The following is a 15,322-nucleotide window of genomic DNA, read 5'->3' as shown; positions in this document are numbered from 1 at the left end:
ATGATTATTGAGATGGCAATAGGCTCTTTGAAGGGAAAAAAAATCAGGGTGGTATGCAAGTCCCAAGCTGGCCCATGACTTGGTAGGGGGACGGTTCTGGTGGTCAGAGCTGCTGTTCTGAGATATGACAGGTATGAATGAGGCTTGTGCTTCTTCAAGGATGGGCAGAAGGATAAGCCAGGCAAAGATCTTGGGCGAAGAGCAAGTCTGACAAATTTAGGAAGAAAGAGCACCAGTGTGGACTGAGAACAGAAACATCTGATGTGGCAAAGATTCTGTAAGATGATGCACGTGGCCAGGCCACGGTGACTCAAAGCCTGTGATCCTAGTGTCTCAGTGTGATGACCCCCAAAAGAATAAAAAATGTGAAATTAGATACAGAACAAAATTATTGATTTTTGAATAGGGCCAAACTTGAAAGGCAGGATCTCCCGGTAGAAAACAAACAAACAAAGAAAAATCCCTCAAGGCTCGTCATTAAAAGGAGACATTCCAAAGATAAAGGCTTGAAGTAAATTAGTGAGTTAAACACCTGGTTACTGGAATTCAGGTAAGTAGTAGTAAAACAATCCGCCATGGGGCCTCTCCAGGCCAGGGGTGACTCAGAAGGCTACCCCTTTTACTGTAACTACTAGTTTCTAGAAAGTAGAAACACCTGGCCCCCAAACCACGAATTGCCTGTTGCTTAAAGGTCAAGAAATTATGACAGGGGTATTTATGGTTCTGGTTCAGGAATGTTTGTGATTTACGCGCTTGTAAAATAACTGCTAAGTTCTGCTTCTGTGTACCAGCTCGCTTGCATCTGCTCTAAAAGAATGTATTTTTTGCCTTTATAAACCCTGAGCTATTTGCGTTCGAGGCTGCTCACTGCCAAGTTGAGTCAGCCCCAGCCAGTCAATCCAATAAACTCCAGCTTTTTAAGATACTGGTCAGCATCTATGACTTTGTCAAGGGGGTCAGTCCACTTCATCAGGAGGCTGAGATCTGAAGACTGTCATTAGAATTAAACTTGGGCAAAAAAAAAAAGTCTAAAGACTTTATAGCCAATTTAACGAGGCAAAGACCAAAAGTGGAGCATGGCTCAAGTGGTAGAGCTCCAACCTTGAATGGAAAAGGCCAAGTGCGTGCACGCACATGCGTGTACACACACACACACACACACACACACACACACACACACAGGACAGAACATGGCAAACTAAAAGAGAGATACCACAGCGAAGTATTCTAGTTAGTGTGAGAATACTTTAATGGTCGAGTTAGTGTTAGAATACTTTAGTGATCACATAGAGAACATGATATTGCATTTAGAAAGGATGAGAGTGAGTACTACACATTTTAGTTTTCATCTATCTTCATGTTCTAATTTTTTTTTAAGTGGTAGATTCTTTAAAAGCCTTTTCAAAGTCCGACATCCCTCAGTATCCCTGGGGGACTGGTTCCAGTTCCAGAGTCCCCCTTGGGACAGATGCTCTGGTTCCTTACATAAATATTATGTATTATGCTACCGTATGTGCATTAATTGTACAAATGCTCTTCATATACTTCGTATCATGTCTAGATGACTTACAAGAGCTAAGAAAATGTCTGGGTCCTGTCAGTAGTCAGAGTATTTTTTTTAGGAAATCATGACAAGAAGAAAGTCTATACATGTGTAAGACAAGATGCACTTTCTCCATTTGAGTTTGGTTGAACCTTCGATATGGAACCTGTGGGTGTTGGAAGCACATACCCCCCCCTCAAAAAAAAGACACCCAAAAAAAACATGAAATCTCACATACCTGGAATCCTATTGAGCGTCACCCAGAAATGTTCATCCGGACTGAAAGTGTCCTTGGACCACCGGAGCAAATCAACAGCCCGTGAGTCGTGGAGAACAAAGTTAGCAAACTCTCTTGATAGAGCAACATAAGCTGAGCCAAAGTAAATGGTGAGGTTATGGGGAGGCGGCGGCTTCAAGGTGGCCGTTCGGATCACATAGGAAAGCTCTTTACCCAGATGCTCTCGGTGGACAAACTTAGTCCTCCCGATGGCGTGGGCTGGGGGCAGCACCCCTGGGGTGAGATTCTTCCCTTTAAGTCCTTTCAGATACTGCACGATTTCCCTGTTGGTCTTCAGGGGGAAATCTTGCCCACAGGTGTTGAGGAGGTACTTCCAGGGGACCTCAGTGGCCACCAGATCCTTCAAGCAGTTCAGGTCAGCCTGGAGCCTGGAGATCCCACCATAGACCACGGGTTCCATCTTGGAAGCCAGAAACGCATTTGGGAAGCAGCTGACTAACTGTCCCACGGCTTCTTTGAATTCAACTGTGGCCTTTTCATCCACGTGAATGCAGTAGACATTTTGGGGCATGTAGATGGATCTGAAGAGTCTTGCAAAGGTGTCAAAATTATGATGAATGACCATGATGTACGCCAAAGGAAATTCAACTTCTTCTTGAGATAAAGGAGCTGTGATATAGTGGCTGTGAGTCGAGTATTCCTTGCAAGAAGATTTCTCATAGATCATGAGCTTATTTCTCCACAGGAAAGGAGTTTTCCCATTGATAAAGGATGTGCAAACTTGAGTCAGAATCCTAGCATCAGAGATATTTAACCTCTGGTAGCTTTGATCTCCCCCAAAGCTGAACACATAGAACACGATAAAAACAATGACAGCAGAGACAGAAACTATAAATAGGGACCGCACGGATAAAGGCATGCCTCAAAGAAGAACGAGAGAGCCAAGTCCACCCAGATGTGCAAATCTGTTCCCAGACTTATTTTTTCTTTCTTTCCAATTCTTACTGTGGTACATACTCCAGTGATTGCTGCCCAGAAAGACGTGTTGTAGTTTTATTCAGTTCCTTGTCCATAGTCTAGCTGCGTTCTCTCTCTCTCTCTCCCTCTCCCAGTCCCCGTCCCTGTCCCTCTCTCTCGCTCTCTCCCCTCCCTCCCGCTCTCTCCCCTCCCTCCCTCTCTCTTGCTCTCTCGCTGTCCCAGCTGATATTAGAAACCAATCACACACACCCCCTCCCGGCTCACTAGCTTGCTCTTCCAGCTGATATTAGAAACCAATCACGCCCCTCTCCAGCCTCCTTTGTCTAAAAATCCCAGTAGCAGGTTGTTTAAGCCCAGCCTTTTCCTCCTCCCTCTGCTCCTAGTTTTCATCTATCTCCTCGCATTTTGCCAAAACTCTGCTAACTCTTCTCGCCCCCCCCCCCCCGCCCCCCTGCAGATTTAGCTTCCCGGATCTGTCTTCTTTCATTTCCTGTGTTTCTCCCCACTCCCATTCTTGTTATTACCGTTCAGGGAATTCGCACTGTGAAAGCCGGTGTGAAAGGGCAGGCGACTGGCATCCTGCGGCTGCTTTCTTTAGGGTAGCTCAGGGCTATGTTCCCCAGCCTGGTTTCCTGGCTGTTCCAGAACCACCCACGGCACATAACATAACCTCTGTTCTGCAAGTCTCAAATGGCAAAATGTAAAATAAAAGAAACCCTCTTTCATGCTTTCTGGCCCCACCCCATCGGTTTCCAAAAGAGGAGCTTCCAGGAGGAGGAGTTTTGGTCTCCAAGGAGATGTGAAGTTGCAAACGTTTCAGGGAGGGGGGTAGGGGCGGTCCAAGAGGTGCTTTGACTTTGAAAGGAATCCTCACCTCGCAATTCCAGCATCTGCTCTGGTTTGGCTGTAACTGTTGGGGCCAGATGAACAACTCTTGAGCCATACTCGCAGGTTTGGATGACATCTGAGGCTTCACAGCAACAGGCTTGATCAAGACCACAAATGATGTGCAGATAGAAGATCCAAAGTGCAGAGTCTCACCGCCCCAGGACATGACCCAGTGTTTATGAACCGAGTAGATGAGTGTTCACAAACAGCATTTCATTGAAGGAATTCCAAAGTCTGTGACTCAGAAGTTTTTCACCTTCAGTTTTCCATTTTTTCACCGTGTGTGTATGGTGTGTGTGTGTGTGTGCATGCACATGTGTGCACGTGTGCATGTGTGTGCCAGTCCTGGGACTTGAATGCAGACTGGGCAACTCTCCCTTTGCCCACTCACTCAAAGCTGGCACTTTACCACTTGAGCCATGCTTCCATTTCTGGCTTTTTGGTGGTTGATTGGTGGTAAGAGTCTGAATTTCCTGCCCAGGGTAGTTTCAAACTTTCATCCTCCCATCTCAGCCTCTGGAGTAGCTAGGATTACAGGAATAAGGCACGGGAGCCAGGCCTTATGACTTATTTTTGAATGGCAAATAGCTTCATGCATTTTAAAACAGCCTTTTAAAAATGACTTTCAAAATTACTGACTTCCATTTCCCCTCACCACTCTATGTAAACACCACTCACCCCAGAATTAAGTCACAGTGGAAACTATATGTCTGCCCCATCCAGTAAAGGAAGAATGTCCTTCAAAACATGCTCTCTCCCGCCTTTTAAAATGCCTCTCCCCTGCTACTAATGAAACTTACAGGCTACCACACAAGGGAACAAAAATGAAAGCTACCCTCCAGCCCACCCAGATGCCACTTCTCCAGTTCATAGTACTTTTCATTTTTCTAGCTTTCATTATTTACAGTTTTTTTTCCAAGTCTATTTGGGATTTTTCTTTCTACCTTACTAAATTATCTATGCACTTCCCACAAGTAAACTCTTGCCCTAACCAACCAGATTCTTTTTTTTTTTTTTGGTCGGTCCTGGGGCTTGAACTCTGGGCCTGGGCGCTGTCCCTGGGCGCTTTAGCTCAAGGCGTGTGCTCTACCACTTGAGCCACAGCGCCACTTCCGGTTTTCTAGTGGTTTATTGGAGATAAGAGTCTCATGGACTTTCCTGCCCTGGCTGGCTTTGAACCGAGATCCTCAGATCTCAGTCTCCTGAGTAGCTAGAATTACAGGTGTGAGCCACTGCCGCCTGGCTAACCAACCAGATTCTTAGGCCAAACAGAAAAAGAAAATAAAGGGCTGGGAATGTGGCTTAGTGGTAGAGTGCTTGCCTAGCATGCGTGAAGCCCTGGGTTCGATTCCTCAGTACCTCCTAAACATAAAAGACCAGAAGTGGTGCTGTGGCTTAAGTGGTAGAGTGCTAGCCTTGGGCAAAAGAAGCCCAGGGACAGTGCCCAGGCCTTGAGTTCAAGCCTCAGGACTGGCAAGAGAAAAACAAAAAGGAAAAAGATTGATGAATGGGTTGTACTAGGATTTGAACTTGGGGACTTATGATTGCTAAGCTGATGTTCTACCACTTGAGCCACACCTATAGTCCTATTTTTTCCTGGTTATTTTGGAGATGGAGACTCATAGACTTTCCCAAGCTTCAAACTACAACCTTCCAAATCTCTACCTTCTAAGTAGCTAGAGTTATAAGCATGAGCCACAGGTACTTGGCTAGAATTCTTTATATCCTCTGCAGTATACAGCAATTTTTCAGTTAGATAATTCTCTTTTTTTATTTTTTATTTTTTGTCAGTTGTGGGGCCTGAACTCTGGGCCTGGGCGCTATGCCTCAGCTCTTCAGCTCAAGGCTAGCGCTCTACCACTTGAGCCACAGTACCACCTCCGGCTTTTTTTGTTTATGTGGTGCTGAGGAATCGAATCCAGGGCCTCATGCATGTGAGGCAAGCACTCTACCACTGAGCCACCTTCCCAGCCCTTGGCTTAAATACTAGGTTATTATTTCCAAACAACCAAAAGCAATTTTAGTATCTTGTTTGGCAAAGCCTTGGGACTCAGAATGAATATTAAAATATTTGCAGCCTAACAAAGCATTCCATGTACAGATATATAACGTAATTAGGGCAACAGAATCTGTTTATAATACCATTTCCAGCTGAAGAGTAAACATAGGCTCAGATTCACACAGGCTGAGGAGACAGACATTAATGATGTTACTATATTAAGAAGTAGAGACACAAGCCAAAATAGAAACTTTTGTAATAACTCTGTATTCAGCCCAATAATTCATATGCTATGTGAATTATTGAAAACTATAGCTTTTTTTTTTCTTTCAACAAATTTACCTTATCCTTAGGCTAATTTCTCCCTTTCTCAAGTTCTGGTATTTTAAAAAATCCTTACAGGAAGCCAGGTGCTGTTGGCTCATACCTGTAATCCTAGCTACTCAGGGACTGAGAGCTGAGGATCACAGCTCAAAGCCAAACCCAGCAGAAAAGTCCATGAGGCTCTTATCTCCAATAAACCACCAGAAAACTAGAAGTGGTGCTGTGGCTCAAGTGGTAGAGTGCTAGCCTTGAATTGAAGAGCTGAGGGTCAGTGCCCAGGCCCAGAGTTCAAGTCCCACAACCGAAAAAAAAAAAAAAATCCTTACAGATCTTTAACAAAATGGCTATCTTGTCTTATGAGAGGATGCCTTTCCTTCTACGTAGTAGTTACTTTGATTTGTTTATCTAGCATGGAGTGTGGTAAGCTTTGTAGCTATTGTGACTAAGAAGGCCCAGCTTTCCCTACCAGCTTTTTACTCTAGCCAAAGGCAGAGTTGATGTTTGCATGCCTAGCAACCATTCCTTAGCCCTCATTTTGGAAATAATTATTTCAGAACTAACCAATGAATCAGGTAGACATGTTTACCCTTCCCCCTGGGACATCTTACAGGCCTTCTTTGATTATATCCAGAAGCTTTGGGAGATGAATAGTAAAGGGCTTCTGGGGCTTTAACTCAGGGCCTGGGTACTGTCCCAAGCCTAGTGCTCTATTGCTTGAGCCACAGCTCCACTTCTGGCTTTTTGATAGTTAATTGGAGATAAGAGTCTCACCTCCCAGGCTAGCTCTGAACTGTGCTTGTCAGACCTCAGCCTTCTGAGTAGCTAGGATTAGGCTAAGAAGCCTTTCTACGGTGTACATTTATTTAAGATCCATAGAACATAGCTCCAAAATGGTAGCTCCAGATGGGCTACTTGGAAGGTTGGGGAAGGATGATTATAAGGTCAAGACCAGCCCCAGCTACCAAATGAGACCCCCCCCACACACACACACAAAAGCAAACAACAACACACACAAAAAACAGAACATGAAAAGAGGATCCTGGATTTCAAATGCTGGCAGCTCTAACCTCAGTGAATAAAAAAGAAAGATATATCCTCTAATAGGCACTCAGTGTCTCTTGGACTTCTCAAATGCACAGAGCAAAACTGTGTTCATCTGACCCAGTAAGACCTGGAACTAGAGGCAGGCAGCACTGAAGAGTTGCTGTTTGCAAGGCTAAGCTGAGCAAAAAAATAGGAAGAGACAAAAAAAAAGGAAGAAGGAAGAGGAAGAAGGAAGAAGAAGAAGAAGAAGGAGAAGGAGAAGAAGGAGAAGGAGAAGAAGAGCAACAACATCAACACCTGTGTGGGAAACCTTGACATAGTCTTGTTTGGGCTCACCCAAAAGCCTAAGTGGATACGTGATACAGGCAATTATGTGGTGACTGGGAGAGATTTCTGGACCCACTTCAGCATATCTTTCCTCTCGCTCGGCTGTAGGTGCTAACAAATACTTCATTAGGCTGCTGATTGTTCTGGGATTTGCTTCTCCATTCCCAATTAATCATTAGCCTTTACACTGGACAGAACTCGAAAGATTTGGGTTTGAGTAGAAGCACAGGATTAGTGAAGCTAATAGCAAAAGGAGTTGGTTCGGCCACTTTGTGAAAGCAGCCTTGAGGAGGTTTGGGTGTGCTGATGGCTGTTTTTTTTTTTTGACAGTGTCCTGCTACATACATGGCAGGGCTGTCCTGGAACTCTAAATCTTCCTATGAGTACAGAAATGATTATAACAGGGGTTAATAGTTGCTTTTTCTGAGATATACTGATTTCTTACTTGGGCCCCTAAATTAACTAAAAGAAATTAAAAGCTAGGCTTCTCTTCCATTTTGTATCTATGCCCTTCATCCTGAGTCATTCTCTTCTTCTTTCTTTTTCTTTTTTTTGCCCATCCTGGGGCTTGAACTCAGGGCCTGGACACTGTCCCTGAGCTTCTTTTGCTCAAGGCTAACACTAGCATTTGAGCCACAAAGCCATTTTCTTTTTTTTTTTTCTGTTTATGTAGTACTGAGGAATTGAACCAAAGGTTTCATGCATGGTAGGCAAGCACTCTACCATTAAGTCACATTCCAAAGCTCAGTCATTCTTTTCTTTTTTCTTTTCTTTTGCCAGTCATGGGGCCTGAACTCTGGGCCTGGGCACTGTCTCTGAGCTCTTCAGCTCAAGGCTAGAGCTCTACCACTTGAACCACAGCACCACTTCTGTCTTTTTCTGCTTATGTGGTGCTGAGGAATTGAACCCAGGGCCTCAGTCATGCGAGGCAAGCGCTCTACAACTAAGCCACCTTCCCAGCCCCCTGAGTCATTCTTGTCTATAGTCACTTTATAGCCATCTTAGAAACTAGGAAGGAGTGGAACAGGAGACTAGACCACTTGTAATGCATTGATGACTCATTGTAATCAGGCCCCACCTGACCAATCCTGAGATAGTGGACTGTCAGACTCCACCTCAGCCACCTCTGACCATTAGAACATAACTGGGACTGGGACTGGGACTGTTTAATTATGCATAACTTTTACTCCTTTCCCTTCTTTGTCAGTTTAAACCTATAGCTCATGTCTATATTGTGAAGAAGAGGGTAGAAGATGAGTTAAATGTTCCCTTTTCTCTATCCAAGGGCTGCCCATGTCATGTAATAAACTTCTGGTTTTATTTGGCTTGGTGGAGTGAGTGGCCACACTTCCCCAATGAAACCCAGGCCTGGGGCCCAAAATTTCCTGAAACAAGATTACAGGTGTGTGCCACCGTGTCTAGCTCTGTAGTTTGCTTTGTTATTGGTGCAGATCAAATGACACAGGGATGCCTTTTTAATGATAACATATAGGGATTTGCTTTTTGAGCTAAGTCATACACGGAAAAAGTACGGAGTGTTGTCACTCCAATTCATTTGGACAGTCAATTAAATAATTGCTGTCTAACTTCCTCCTCCTCCTCCTCCTCCCTCCTCCTACTCTTCCACTATCTCTTCCTCTTCCTCTTCTTTCCTCTTGTGGTGGGACTAGGGGCCTTGAATTCAGGAGCACCACCCATGAGCTTTTTTGTTGTTGTTGTTGTTCATGACTAGCAATCTACCACTTGAGCAACAGTTCTACTTCTATCTTTTTAGTGGTAAATTGGAGATAAGAATTTCACAGACCTTCCTACCCAGGCGAGCTTTGCACCTCAGTCCTCAGACTTCTGCCTCCTGAGTAGTTAGGATTACAGGCCTGAGCCACTAGCTGCTAGCTGGTAATCTTCCTTTTATTTTGCTTTTTCATGGTCATCACCATGATGCTAAAGAGAAGAAAGAAGGCATTCCCAAAGCTTGTCTTGAACTCAAAAACAACTCTCCAGCAACAATGAAGTCTTCCAGTGGGGTTCACTGGGGAAAATCTTCCCCTGGGGGCCAATCATTTAACTTTCTATACCTTTCATCTAATTAGCAGAAGAGGTTGTTATCTAGATCTCAGAACACAGAGCATCTTATTATTTTTTTAAACCTTAAATAATTATACAAAGGAGTTTCAATTCAACAATTTATGAGTATGGTGTATCTTGGTCAATATCATTATTCTAAATTTTCATCTCAAGATAGAATGCATCTATCTATCTATCTATCTATCTATCTATCTATCTATCTATCTATCTATCTATCTAATTATTGTGGTACTGAGGTTTCAATTCAGGGTCTTGTTAGGCTCTACCACAAGAGGCCTCACAGGCAGAATTTTAAAGACCTAAGTGGCCAGGACTGTGGGTCACCTTGTCCCTGGCATCTCACAGTGATCTGCACCTGATTCTGATGCAGCAAAGGTACCATGGAGACGCTCCCTGGATACTGAATGATCGTAAGCAAATACTTGCAAAAGGCTTCACACAGGCAAATGTGGAAACTCAGGCACAGATCCAGTGATTGGGGGACTGCGGAAAAAACTTAATTTACCAAAAATGTATCAGGGTCAGTTCACATTCCAGATGGAACTTAACTATGAATTTATGTTCTGGAATAAATAGTTGAACTTGGGAGGGTAACTGACTTATTAACAGCGTTACCAAACCATGTGTGTTCACAAATGTTCAGGCAAATTGTGTGTGTCTATAGATTGGGGGTAAGGATAGTCCGAATCAATGGTTTGCAAATTTAAGCTTCACATCTCATTCCTAAGGGGAGGTTGAAAAAAAAAAAATACAGGCTGCAGGTCTTTAGGCCAAAAGTTTGGTAGGTTCCAAGTGAGCTGGATGATTTGCACTTTAGTTCTAGAGACTCTAGAGCAAAATATAAGAATCAGTGGACTAGTGCTAATACGGGAGCTTGAATACAGAACCTGGGCACTGTTGCTTAGCTTTTTTGCTCAATGCTGATGCTCTAGTCAAGAATGCTTTGTATAAGGGCTGGGAAGGTAGCTCAGTGGTAGAGTGCTTGCCTCACATGCATGAGGCCCTGGGTTCAATTCCTCAGCACCACATAATCAGAAAAAGCCAGAAGTGGTGCTGTGGCTCAAGTGGTAGAGTGCTAGCTTTGAGCTGAAGAGCTTAGGGACAGTGCCCAGGCCCAGAGTTCAAACCCCACGACCCACAAAAAAGAAGAAAAAAAGAAAAAAAAAAAGAGAATGTTTTGTATATAACACAAATTTTTTAGAAAGTAAGGAAGAGGTAGGTCAAAGCAGGGGTTTGAGAATGTTGAAGAAGGTGCATTGTATTCATAAACTGTTTGGTTTTATGGTACCTCCTTTATACAACTGCTCAAAGATAATTTTAAAAAATTCTAAGCTGGTGCTGTACCAGTTGAGCCCAGCTCCACTTCCAGTTTTTTTTATTTGTTTGGTTTTGGTTTTTCTGGTTAATTGGAGATAAGAGTCTTAGGGACTTTTGTGCACAGGTTGACTTTGAACCACGATCCTCAGATCTCAGCCTCTTGAGTAGCTAGGATTACAAGTGTGAGCCAACAATGCTTGGCTGAGGAAAATTCTTCTGTTTTTTTTTTCTTCCTAGATGGTCCCATTTGATTTTTTTTTTTTGGGGGGGGGAGTGTGGTTGTGGGTCTTCAACTCTGGGCCTGGGCTCTATCCCTGAGCTCTTCAGCTCAAGGCGAGCCCTCTACCACTTGAGCCACAACACCACTTCCAGTTTTCTGGTGGTTAATTGGAGATAAGAGTCTCACAGACTTTCCTATTCAGGCTGGCTTTGAACTGTGATGCTCAGATCTCAGCCTCCTGAGTAGCGAGGATTATAGGCATGAGCCATAGGTGCTCAGCTATGATTTACTTTCTTATAACTAAGCATTATCTGTTAAAAAAATGTTTTGGGATAAGCAGTACTGTACAGTGTAGAAATATTAATAAACATGAAATCAAATGACAGATAATCGGATCCCTAGAGCTTAATTTACTATGGAAATGAGTAGGTAGAATAGTTGCCGCCAGTATTGGTGTCACGAGGGATTAGTTTGAGGACACTCCCTCTCCCATTCCCAGGGTAGCAACAATCCCAGATGTTCACGTTTCTTAGATTTGCATAGAACTGATCTACAGCCTTTAAACCATCTCTAGATCGCTTAAAATACCAAACACAATGTAAATGCCACAGAAACAGTGTCATGGCAGATTAGTTAGGGAATAACAAGAGTAAGTCCTATGTGACAGTATAGATGTAGTTTGTTGGGAAGAATCATTTCTTTGGTCCCAGGTTGGTTGAGTTAATGGATCCATGTGTTACTTTCCTTGGTAAGACCCCATTTTTACTCGTCCTGCTCAGGGGTTCTTTTTCTAGATTCTTTCTTTGCTAGGCCCTTCCTCCCTTTTTGAAACTTGCCAGCCAAGACTGTCCAGACTCATCAGGCAGGACCCTTTGTTGGTTAAAAGCCTGCCACCTAGACTTCTGGCTCTTTTTGTTTAACTGTAGGGTAGTAGCCAGTTGGAAAATACTGTGAGCCCTGAGCATGAACGATGCAGATAAGGGGGCAGTATAAAAGGCTGCATGCATGTCCAGTGCTCACTCACAGGTACCAGTCTGCCCAGAATTAGACTTTGCCTTGTCAAGTTCCTTTCCAGTTGATGTCTTCATTCTTACATGACACCCCAATATCCCTAGACATCTTGAGCTTGGTAAGTTAGCTGTATTAAGAATGTAAAACTAGGCACTCATGTCCATAATCTTAGCTACTCAGGAAGCTGAGATCAGGAGGAAACCAGTTAAAAGCCCAGGTAGAAAAGTTCTTCAGGATCCAGCCCCAAAATAACCAGTTAAAAAAGTTGGTCTGGAGGCATGGCTCAAATGGTAGAGCACCACCCGAATAAGCAAGCTGAGTGAGCATAAGGTCCTGATTTCAAGCCCTCGTGCTACCAAGAAAAAAACAAAACTCTGAGCACATGGGTTTGTAATAATGCACTGGTGCTGTTAGTACAGTCAATGAAATGCTAGGGCCAAGTGACCCTCTCCTAACGCTGTCTCTAATTACTGTATGAAACAGCCACACTGAATACCATCCATCTTCCACAAACCACAGAATGAAATATCTTAATCACCAACACTGATCTACTGAGTATCTAATCTTCCATCTTCCATCATCCAGAATTACCCGAGAGTTATAAAAGAAAGATTTAAAATAATTTGAGGAGGAGAAGGAGGATGCGGCAGCAAGCATGCAGGATTCATGCCTATAATCCTAAGCAGGAAAGTCCAAGAGATTCTTAACGATTCACCACTGAAAAGCCAAACATGGAGCTGTAGCTCAAGTGGTAGAGTGCTAGCTTTGAATGGAAAAAGGTAAAGGAAAATGGACCGACCTCAAGTTCAAGCCCCAGTACGAGCACTAAATAAATAAACGAGGCAGAAAAGATCAAGTTAATGAAGACACAGAACAACCAGAATACTCATAAACTGTTGGTCCAACTTTGAAAAACTGACATCGAATAAACTTTGGAATTTATGTCTTCTTATCATCCAGCAATCCCATTCTCAAGTATTTGCTCAACAGAAATGGATACATACTTATCCAAGGAAATGGACTGCAACATTCGAGGCAGCCAATGAATAATATGCCCAAATTATAAATGACCTAAATGTCCACTGCACTTACCACACAGCAAGGCTGCAAGGCTGAATGATCACTTACTACTACTGGCATTTTAGGCTGCTAAATGCTCTCTGGTGAGGGCCTGTATGGACACTGTTGGAATTTAGGACATTCCTGGCCTTGTTTCCCTCCCAACCCTTCCACCCTACCTCCACATGGTGACCTGCAGACATTGGTGTTTCTGTGCAGTAATAGAATGGATAGATGAACTTCACAGAACAAAAATAAAGGGGAATCTAGAGATCATAATATTAAGCTAAAAGAACCAGACAGAAAAAAAACAACAACCAGTGTGTGCTATGTATTTCTATTTACAGAAGGACAAAAACAGGCAAAAGTGACCCATGCTGTCAAACAGGAGTTTTGACTGTCAAAATGGCTTATGTGAGTGTGGAAAGATGCATCAAACTACATATAGGGTTAAGTGCCTTCTTCTATGTAATACAGAACTTTACCAAACATGAGGGAAGGAAAGAAGGAAGGAAGGAAGGAAGAAGGAAGGAAGAAAGGAAGGAAGAAAGGAAGGAAGGAAGGAAGGAGAAGGAATGAATCATGTCTTATTTTTCAGAGAGAGTTGGCAAGATGAATGACTATCATGATCTAGGAATAGTTAGCATTTTTAGGTATCTTGTGGGCCCATATTTTGCCGTACCACATCTCAGAGCTGCCATGCTTTCAAAGCCGGTTTTTGTTTGTTTATTTGTTGGCGGTTGTGGGTCTCAAACTCTGGGCCTGGGCACTCTCTCTGAGCTCTTTGGCACTTGAGCCATACTGCCACTTCTGGCTTTCTGGTGGTTAATTGGAGATAAGAGTCTAACAAATATTCCTTCCTGGGCTGACTTTGAACTGTGATCCTCAGATCTCAGCCTTTTGAGAAGCTAGGATTATAGGCGTGAGCCACCAGCATCTTGCCAGAGTTGCTTTTTTCATACGGAGGGGTTACAATAACATGAGCAAGATAATGAGTGCATTTCTTATCAAGCATTGTTGCCTCCTCCTTTGTTTCCCATTCCCAACCCTGCCCTCCCATCCCCATCCCTGCCAAAGTTGTAAAGTTCGTTTTTTCGACATAACGTTTTGTACATCTCATTGCTGCGATGGCTCCGTCTGCATCCCTATTTAAACAATTTGTTTTTTCCCTTCCCTTCCACAAATTATACTAACATCAAATACAGTGAAAACAGGGGTTATACTGTGGGGGAGGGACTTACAAAGCAACAAAGAAATCATCTGATAAATACGTTAGAAACAATAGCAAGAAAAAAAAATTTGAATCCTTATCTTGGGGTTCATTTTGTCTAACATCAACTTATCTGACCATTTCTGTTTGTCTCAGACATATACTAGTTATTGCAAATAAGGGAAACCATGGGACTTATGTTTCTTTGTGCCTGGATTACTTCACTTAATATAATTTTTTCCAAGTCTTTCCATTTCCTAACAAATGGGGCAATGTCATTCTTTCTGATGGAGGCATAGAATTCCACTGTGTGTATGTGTGTGTGTGTGTGTGTGTGTGTGTGTGTGTGTGTGTGTGTGTGTGTGTGTGTATCTCACATTTTCTTGATCCAGGTTCCATATCTTATCTATGGTAAATAATGCTGCAAAAAACATAGTGTGCTGGCAGCTATAGTATGTTCTTGTTTGTGACCTTTTGGGTAAACGCCCAAAAGTGATGGGTCATAGGGGAGTTCTATGTGGAGTCTTTTGAGGAACCTCCATACTACTTTCCAAAGTGATTGAACAAGTTTACACTCCCGCCAACAATGCAGTAGGGTTCCCTTCTGTCCATATCCCCTCCAGCGTCTGGTGTTATTAGAGTTCAGAGCTGCTTTTTTATTTTTATTTATTTTTATTTATTTATTTTTTGGGTCCAGTCGTGGGCCTGAACTCTGGGCCTGGGCGCTGTCCCTCAGCTCTTCAGCTCAAGGCTAGCGCTCTATCACTTGAGCCACAGCGCCACTTCTGGCTTTTTTCTTTTTGTTTATGTGGTGCTGAGGAATCGAACCCAGGGCCTCAGGCATGCACTGAGCCACCTTGCCAGCCCCCAGAGCTGCTTTTTTAAAGCAGACTGACTGCTCAGGGTTTTTGCACCCTGTTCCTCAAACACAGCCTTCTTCAGTCATGACATAACCATCTCCCTCCAACCCATGAGCAGTACCAAGCAGAAAAGTAGCCCTGAGAAAATAGGAGGTTCAAACTTAATTCAAAGTTCACTCTGACTGTGAACACAGTACTGAGCAGTGGCCCTTTGAGACA

The 15,322-nt window shown here is 43.3% G+C and overlaps 1 protein-coding gene across 2 annotated transcripts in view; it reads right to left on the bottom strand.

The window, feature by feature from the left end:
- The window catches only part of LOC122106996 (N-acetyllactosaminide beta-1,6-N-acetylglucosaminyl-transferase), an 88,736-nt gene that overhangs the window by 47,753 nt on the left and 25,661 nt on the right, over positions 1-15,322 (bottom strand). Inside the window, exon 1 of one of the 2 annotated variants that reach the window (XM_042678545.1) lies at positions 1,782-2,851. The exons of the other annotated variant lie outside the window; for it this stretch is intronic. Coding sequence (XP_042534479.1) covers positions 1,782-2,700 — 919 coding nt within the window. The 5' untranslated portion in view covers positions 2,701-2,851. Of the gene's footprint in view, positions 1-1,781; positions 2,852-15,322 lie in introns of those variants that run through there. 2 annotated transcript variants of the gene reach the window in all.

This window comes from Dipodomys spectabilis, unplaced genomic scaffold (assembly GCF_019054845.1).
Source record: "Dipodomys spectabilis isolate Male_0828 unplaced genomic scaffold, ASM1905484v1 ptg000045l, whole genome shotgun sequence".
NCBI classification, from domain to species: domain Eukaryota; kingdom Metazoa; phylum Chordata; class Mammalia; order Rodentia; family Heteromyidae; genus Dipodomys; species Dipodomys spectabilis.
Note: the sequence above shows the minus strand (reverse complement) of the source record. Positions and strands in the feature narration are given on the sequence as shown.